At 39.8% G+C, this 8,284-nt stretch overlaps 1 protein-coding gene across 3 annotated transcripts; it reads right to left on the bottom strand.

Moving 5' to 3' along the window:
• Positions 1-3,263: 3,263 nt before the first annotated feature.
• LOC110157717 (protein CutA homolog) lies at positions 3,264-8,234 on the bottom strand. 3 transcript variants are annotated; one of them, XM_020922082.2, is made up of 7 exons: positions 8,095-8,234; positions 7,931-7,987; positions 5,789-5,937; positions 4,957-5,016; positions 4,483-4,528; positions 4,363-4,412; positions 3,264-3,639 (listed from the first exon to the last, which is right to left on the bottom strand). In XM_020922082.2, the coding sequence occupies exons 1-7, from the start codon at positions 8,098-8,100 to the stop codon at positions 3,519-3,521; spliced, it is 489 nt and encodes a 162-aa protein (XP_020777741.1). In that variant the 5' UTR covers positions 8,101-8,234; the 3' UTR covers positions 3,264-3,518. The 3 variants fall into 3 exon arrangements, with proteins under 3 accessions (XP_020777741.1, XP_055013912.1, XP_055013911.1); XM_055157937.1 differs by lacking the exon at positions 8,095-8,234 and adding an exon at positions 6,108-6,590; XM_055157936.1 differs by lacking the exons at positions 7,931-7,987; positions 8,095-8,234 and adding an exon at positions 7,757-7,920.
• Positions 8,235-8,284: the final 50 nt, after the last annotated feature.

Below are 8,284 nucleotides of genomic sequence, written 5' to 3'. Positions count from 1 at the left end.
TTCAAAGACATGCACACTTAAATGTTCAAATGGATTGAATTTGAATCTTGATTTGAGCTGAGTTTACTAGTTCAGTGTTTAAATTATTACAGTTTTTAATGTTTTTATGGCAAAAGGATATTTGGCCCAAAAAAAAGTAATCTAAAATGGAAATTGCAACAAAACTATTTTTTGAGAGATTAATCAAAAGAAAACATTTTAAATCAAGATAAATTCTTGTCATTTGAGCTTCTGTTGAGATTTGTACAAAACATTTGTGAGGGTCCCTCAAAATAACACAGTTCATGTACTGCAAAAAATCCACATGGGTTGGAATTGTCACTTCAGAATATTCATGTTTTTGGGGGGAAATTTAAACAGTGTTTGATTAATTTATTGAGTTGGTCAAGATTTTTGGGAGGTTTTTTTTTTAAAGATAGAGTTTTATTTCAATATATATTGTTATTTTTAGCTAGAATCTAAACCAATTATCTAAATCTAAGAAAAAAATCACCCATGTACATTTTTGCAGTACAGTTCCAACATTACACTGGCAGAATTTTATTATAATTTATTAAAAATTCTATCAATATTTAGATTAGAATTTTAGAATTTAGTTAACTCTTGATACTAAGTTCACCCTTCAGTTTGAAAGCAGATATTTATTTTTGCATTAGTTTTATAATTTTATATTATATTTAAGAGTTTCAGATTGATCAAAAAGATTGCTTTTTTCAAGTGTTGCTGTGTAATAGCAGTGTTCATGTTCGGTGCTAAGAGATCTGCGGCTACGAGTCACATTCTGAGGTCACATTCCACTTCTCTTTCCTCTACTCCCTGACTTGATTCTGTTGGTCATTCACATCCCGAGACCAAGAACAGAGGAAGCAAGGAGGCTACCAATCAAGGACACAAGGAGACTAGGAGATGAGGAACCAAAAGGGCCAATTTGTTCAGTAGCTTTGGCAAATATTCCATCTTTCAAACAACAGATTAAAAAAATAATAAGAATAAATTAAGTTGGTAATATACTTTTATACATTACTTTATGTACACTTATAAATGAAACCTCTGATCAGAGCCACGTCCAGAGTTCAAGGATGTGTGGAGTCTGTTACCTTGACGATTAACACGGATCTGCATCAGAGTTTGCTCCATACCCAAAACTGAGACTAAACCCGGAACGAAGACCAAACCAGGACCAAACGAGTGTGAATGGGGCTCTGAACTGGCTCCTAGCAACAGGCCTCCGTGTTACAGTTATTTTTATTTATTTATATATATATTTTCTGTTGCCAAAAATACTTCGTAGCCTGTATAGTTCTTATAGGTCTACTATGCTTTCACAAGAGACCGTACACTGCAAAAAGAGAAATCCAAATGAGTTCTATTAGCCTGAACTTGAAACATGAATCTTGATTTGAGAAATTTAACCAGAATCCATTAAGTTCATAGATCAGTACTTTTGGAGTGGATATTTTCCTATTATCCTTTTAAGGTTTAAGATGAAACTTTTCTGGTGAGGGTTTTGTCACCTGTTTGTCTTCATGGTGATGTTATTGTTTTGCCTGGAAGGTTCTATTCCTGCACAGCAAGGTGGATTCTCGTGATATTTGTGAGTGCACAAACTCAGGAGAATCCATCCTAACTTACACCATTTAAAAGTTTTAGAACATCACACTTTTTCCATTTTTTTGCTGTTTACTGTTGACCAAAACATATTCTAAACTTTTGGTTTATGAAAGTGTCCACCTTTGACAGATATAACAGCTGAACACACTCGTGGCTCTTTCTTTTTTCAATAGAAATCAAATATTCTTCAGAAAGTTCTTCCCAAGTCTGTTGCAGAAGTGCCATAAATGTGTGGCACTTATAGGTTGGTTCATTCTTCTGTCCAGTTCATCCCAAACCAGCTCCATGGGGTTTAAGTCTGGACACTTCATGTTTTCAAGTTAACCATCCTGTTCTTTTTTCCTGAGATAGTTTTGGCAGAGCTTGGACTTGTGTTTTGTATCTTTTTTTTTTTAACCTCTGTCTGTTCAGTTCTTACCTTTGTACCATTTCAAGCTCTTCATTGAACTTCCACAACTTCAACTGCAATAAATAACTGGAATAATTAGGGTGTTCTAAAACTTTTGACCGGTAGTGTAAGCCCAACATATGCCTGCTGTAAGGGTCAAACTAGCCCAGCAGGGGGTGGCCCAGTCACGGAGCAGCAATCAGGTTTATGCAGGAGCCAAAGTCAAAACGCACAAATGAACCAAAACAGAGCAATGCCAACAGAAGGACTTCAGCCTATTTTAGCAAAAATAGTGTTTTGTGAAAAATGTGCAGAGGGAAGAGCTTTGTGCATTTAAGGACAGAGAAGATGTCTGTGCTTTTCTCTCAGTCGGATGTAAGAAAAGTTGAATTTTCCAGCTTGTTGTGAAAATTGGACCAGTCGGATTCAAAAGATCATCCTGACGTTCTACAGGTTAGGAGCCAGCTTAGGAATGTTCCACTGTATTAAACTTTAAACCTTTCCTGCCTACCTTGACAACATGCTTTCTTAAAATGAGGGGAACAGGACTTCCTTGCCACAAATCTGACCCATAACTTGGCCTTTTTTTGTGATAATAGATATGTTTATTACCTTATTGTTGAACATTCTAGGCAAAGCAATCTCCATAGAGACAAGCAGGTAGCATAGAAAAATTACAGTTATGTAGCTTTAAACACACTGATCTTTTTTGCAGCTAAATGATCATCACATCTGATTTCAGAATTAACTGAATCTAAATTACTCAAATCAAGCAGTTTTAAATTCCAGCCATTGTGTTGCAGTGTGTAATATACTTTATTTATTCTAGAGCACAGGTGTCAAACATAAGGCCCGGGGGCCAGATCCGGCCCTCCAAGAACTTTAATGTGGCCCTTGGGTGATTTTCTACTAAAATATTTTAAATGTTGAAATTGAATTTTTCTTAAAGTTTCAGGTTGTTCATAATATTATAGTATTATAATAAGAAAGAGTTCATCAATTAAAAAAGATGTCTGTAATAGATTTGAGTTTCTCTGCACAAATATTTGAACTTATTATTTTTGGGGTTTATATGACATGAGTTTTCTGATCCGGCCCCTTTGGGATCAAAGTAGGTTGGATACGGCCCCGGACCAAAATGAGTTTGACACCCCTGTTCTAGAGGTTTTGTTTTGTACTAATACAGTTAGCCATTGGTGAAGCAAAGCCGTATGTGAGTGTGTATATGCAGAAATATTTAATAAATGTTGACTTACAATACAAATGGACAAATATGTGTTGTTTTTATTCAGTTTTACATTCACATTACTTTGTTTAAACTTAATAAGAGTACAATTCTAGCATCACACATTTCAGACAAAAGGATGATGGATGCCCTTCCTGTGTGTCCATGTGGTCTTATTTTGTATAAAAGCTGCTAACCCCGTAGTTAAGTCCTCAACAAACATGTTCTGAAATGTCCCTGTATGTCAGATGCCCTCCCCGTCTCTTCATGGTGTCCACGGTTTGTAAACATGTTTCAGTTGGCGGTTGTAGCTGGTTCTTCCGGCACTACCTCTCCGATCCACTTGAGATAGGGTGGGTTGCCCTGCTCAATGGGCACACTGATGACCTCCGCCACCTCGTATGGATGGTTAGACCTGGCAATCCCCACACAGAAGTTATGGTTTACATTTAGAGAAATTATTTTGATTTTAAAACCAACTGTGTACGAGGTAAACTTACGAGGTAAGAATGTTCAAAAACATGTCCCGTTTACATTTATTTATGTTATAATTTGGTGTTTTGCAGGGTTTCCATTTTTTTTCCACTGACAAAATTTCAAAACCATGACTTCTCCATGACTTTCTCATGACCTAAAGTGAATTTTACATTACTTTACCCCACCCTATATGCATAGAATTTATCAGACTTTTAGGGCTAAATCTGAAATGTTAACCCTTTCCACTTACCTTAGAGTTTGGGATTATAGTTTTTGAATATTCAATATATTGTCAGTGCATTTATTGTTGTCTCTTTTAAACAACAGGCACATATGTTTGTAAATAATCATAATTTAAGCCTAATGAGAACTTAACAGAATGCAGTAGTTGCCTGAAAGAGACACAAAAATTCTATGACTTTTCCAAAACTTTGAATTTACAAAATTCCATGTTCCAATTTTGTGGTCACTACCTAAACTCAAGAATCTGCACCAGTCATGAGTCAGTGCTAGTGCAGCCTCTGCAGCTCAGGGAGGGACTCTGGAGGTTCTGAGCTTTCACATGAGGCCTGTTCTGTCCATATATTGAGAATGAGACAGACTGGCATGTGCCCTCTATATGAACCTGGAGATCCATTCAGAATGAGGCTGACGCTCTTACCGGACAAACTCAGCTAGAGAAGGAACCTTGGAGCTTCTGGTTTTGATCATCTGCAGAAGGAGGAAAATCACAGCATCATAAGCAGGCCTGGTGCTGCTGTGTGCTTTATTATGAACTCACCAGCAGAACCTCGTCATCCTCCTCGATCTTCCCCTGCCATTCATATCTGCACAGGGAGAATGTGTACACAGGGTCATGATCATGGAATTAATAATTGTGTTTTATAAATTCTTTTCATGCATTACTCCTTCACTCCACACTTGGTGATGGTAAACTGTAGCCACAGCTGCCCTGGGGCAGACTGATGTAAGCGAGGCTTCCAATCTGCACCATCGGCCCCTCCGACCACCACCAACACTCACACACACTTACTGCATTAATTCTAGGCAATGTGGGTGAAGTGTCTTGCCTAAGGACAAAACAGCAATTTCTGCCTCCAGCACAAGACTCTTCCCCATCTTCCATGGATGTGGTGTGTGAGAGATTGGCAGTGATCAGAGATGCTGTTGGTGAATACTGGGAGCTACATTTTCATTAGCTGATGACCTCCCTGACACAAACACAGTCCAGACCAGACCAGGGAGATGTCCTTACACTGATTTGATGGCTGGGACAATGTTCACGCAGGCAGCTAGTTTCCTCTGGACGATGCCCCTGCGGTGACAGAGAGCACAGGGTCAATACTCGCTCGGCCTGTCGCTATAATAGTCTGTGGGCCTATACAGCTCTATGGGAGATTCACTGTTTTTAAGGAAATCTCCAAATCTCGTTATGATAAACGTTGAACCTTGGGACTGGCTCCACACATTTGTTACATTAATCTCATGTCAAGGTCCGATCTTAAACAAAATTTTCTCTAAGCTTTAAGCCATGTTATATGGTTGTTACCTTATTATTAACAGACCTGGAGTTGTGTTGTGTTTCATTCACACATTTGAGTAACCATATATTATTAGTCTGTCTACATCTTAAAAGCTCAAAATACTCTGTTCCACCTTGTGATGTCATTAAGAGGCAGTTTTCAACAGCTTTACTTTTAAAGCCATTTTACTTTTAGTTCAATAAAGTAAGTCAGTTCTAGAGCTGAATGATCAAATGATTCTAGTAATGGTGTGTGGAATTTAAAAACACAGCACACATTGTAATTACAGTGTAAATATGCCAGATTATAGCAAAAAAGCTCATTTTCATCTTTTGTCCCTAAGCAGGTGACACAGAGAACGAATCCAAAATACAAAGACAGAGAGAGAGAGAGAGAGAGAGAGAGACACACACAGAGACAGAACACAGGGCAGCTGAGTCTGTTCCATGTGAGTCAGATTGAGCTGAGGCAGGACACTGACCTTGGATTGAAAGGACTTTGGAGGAACAGATTTATGCAGCAAGGCAACCCCCTGTGTGAGGTGTGCAGAGGGCCAAAGCTTACCGTGCCAGCTCCAGCGCCACTGTGTGGTTGGGGCAGGTGATGAAGGCCGCAGAGTGCGTGCCCGGAGAGTACACTTCGGATGCCATGGACATCACCCTCAAGCCAAGCCTCCGGAGCACGGGGAGCATGCACAGGCTGAGCAGCACCACCTAGGGATGAACAGGACTTTACACAGGTATCAGCGCTTTTTAATGGTGGTTAAAAGGTACTCTAAGTAACTTTTCTCGTTCTATTGCTTTGCCTGGAAAGTTCCACAGAATGGCATTAAATCATATATCCAAAATACCTGGATACCTATGGAAAACCACACAGATCAGACCTGTAACTTGTCCTGGTGGAGTCCCATGGTCCTGCTCATTTCCATGTAGATAAAACTTCATGGAAACAAGCAGGACCATGCCACAACAATGGAATGTAGATATTTATTGACGAAGGATAGATGTGATGGCCGGGAGGAGAGTCTGTCTCATGTGGTCAGCCCAGCCACCAGGATTCAGATTCAGGACCCTCTCCTTTGTAAATGATGTCTTCAGGCTGAAGGATGAACAAGAGAGACGTGGGGTGGGAACGAGTTGAGAGAGAGAAGACAGACGGTGTTGTTGGCCCTTATAAATAGGGCTTCTGGGTAATTGAAGGTGTGGCTGAGTCGAGCTGTGGTTCGCTGGAGAGGAGCAGGGGGAAGTTGAGGTGTAGTCCTGCTCCTGAATCTCAGCCAATCATATTAACTCATTAATAAAAGCAATAACATCTCCATGGGCACATAGTAGACTCTCAAACAGAAAGGTTAGAGTGTGTCTGTGTCCTGAAACAGAAAACACACACTAAAGTTCATGTAGAGGTACAAATGCAAGAAGCAGCAACTTTAAAAAATGCATAGCACACTCAGATGCCCTAAAGTTTTTGTTTTGTTTTAGTTTTTTTAATAGAATTTTAAATAACGAATGGGAAGTCACCCAGTGAGGGAGATATGAGCACCTGGGCTGGCAACCATTTTGTGTACTATGGTCCAAAGCAAGAAAAATTAACTAACAAAGGCTTTTATATATATGTATACGTATAAGTGTGTGTGTGTATGTGTATGTGTGTGTGTATATATATATATATATATATACATACTAGGGATGGGCATGATTCATCGATTAATCAATGATTGATCATTAAGAATTTCATCGATTAGGTTAATTTTAATCCAAAACCGAATGTAGGTTGCTGTGTGTAGCGTGACCAAACAGGGGTCTGTACATGTGTCTCTCTCCACTCAGAAGGAGCGAGACACAAACATTCGATCAGCCTGCAACGTACCGAAGCACAAATGTGTATTTAACGATGATTTGTACAAGAAATTCCACACTTTCCGTTGCGTTCGGGACAAGTGTGAGTCCATGTGCACAGTATATAAAGCAGCACATATGTTTCTGTGTCCAGTGGGAAAAAGTTTTGCCAGGTGAGAGTCGCTCAATGCCGATGATGAGTCCCCACCTCCCTCCCCCTGTACGGTGTCCTGGTTTTGACAAACCAAATCTGGTCACACTAACCTGTATTCACCTGAGTCATGTCTTTTAATCCAACAGAAATTGAACCACATCAGCGACACAAGAGCTGTAGTTTTTATCTTTGCTTAGTTTATGTAAATTAGCGATGCGGTTTTAAGTTTTGTTTCTGTGAGATTTGAACAAAACTGAATTAAACACATTATAATGTCAAACAGCTGATGTGGCTCTAGAGTCGTTACGGTTTATATGTCGTAAAGTTGAATTTATTTATGCAGATTAGTAGTGCAGTTAGTAATAATAATGATGATCATTTTAATATAAAAACGTTAATGATTAATCGATAATCGATCGTTAATTCTTCCGATGATCGATTAAGAAAATTTCATCGAATGCCCATCCCTAATACATGCATACATACATACATATATAATATACATATATTATACATACATATATGTTTCAATGTGTCCCTTACAGAAATTTTAACTCCACACAAAACATGTTCAGTATGTGAAAATGGGCAATCCATCTCACACACTTATCTGAGCTGTGCCCAGACACGCCACGGCTGACGGTGAGCAGTGATTATGGAGTTAATAAACAGTGGCATGAACATGGCTCTGGTCTGCCTCTCCTGTGCAGCACTCACCAACACGACCGCTCTCACGGATCCTACACGCAGCGCGTCCGCACTGGCGAATACGCTCTGCGGGCACAGATACGCACTATTTTACACATCTATAGTGTAGCTCATTGCAAAACAAGAGCATATGGAAACAAATTTTAACAGATTCATGACGGAAACATACACACCTGCATACAGGAGATGTCGTGAAGCGCAGCTTTACGACACCGTTTGCGACAGCGGACACGGCGGCTGCGCAGTGCGCATGGACTGTAGTTCTATGGCAGTGCGCAGTAGCTCGCCGCTCCGTGAACTGTGTGTGTGCGGGGTTCGCTGTGTGTGTGCGGGGTTCGCTGTGTGTGTGCGGGGTTCGCTGTA

This window comes from Boleophthalmus pectinirostris, unplaced genomic scaffold (assembly GCF_026225935.1).
Source record: "Boleophthalmus pectinirostris isolate CB_2022bp ecotype Guang Dong unplaced genomic scaffold, ASM2622593v1 HiC_scaffold_22, whole genome shotgun sequence".
In the NCBI taxonomy this organism is placed as follows: Eukaryota; Metazoa; Chordata; class Actinopteri; order Gobiiformes; family Gobiidae; genus Boleophthalmus; species Boleophthalmus pectinirostris.
This window is presented reverse-complemented; position numbering and strand designations above follow the sequence as displayed.

Coding starts and splice junctions, on each gene's coding strand:
- LOC110157717 (XM_020922082.2), bottom strand. Junction 5,017..5,788: donor GTGGCGCTGGAGCTGGCACG/GTAAGCTTTGGC, acceptor CTGTCACCGCAG/GGGCATCGTCCAGAGGAAAC. Junction 3,640..4,362: donor TCTCTAGCTGAGTTTGTCCG/GTAAGAGCGTCA, acceptor GGGGATTGCCAG/GTCTAACCATCCATACGAGG.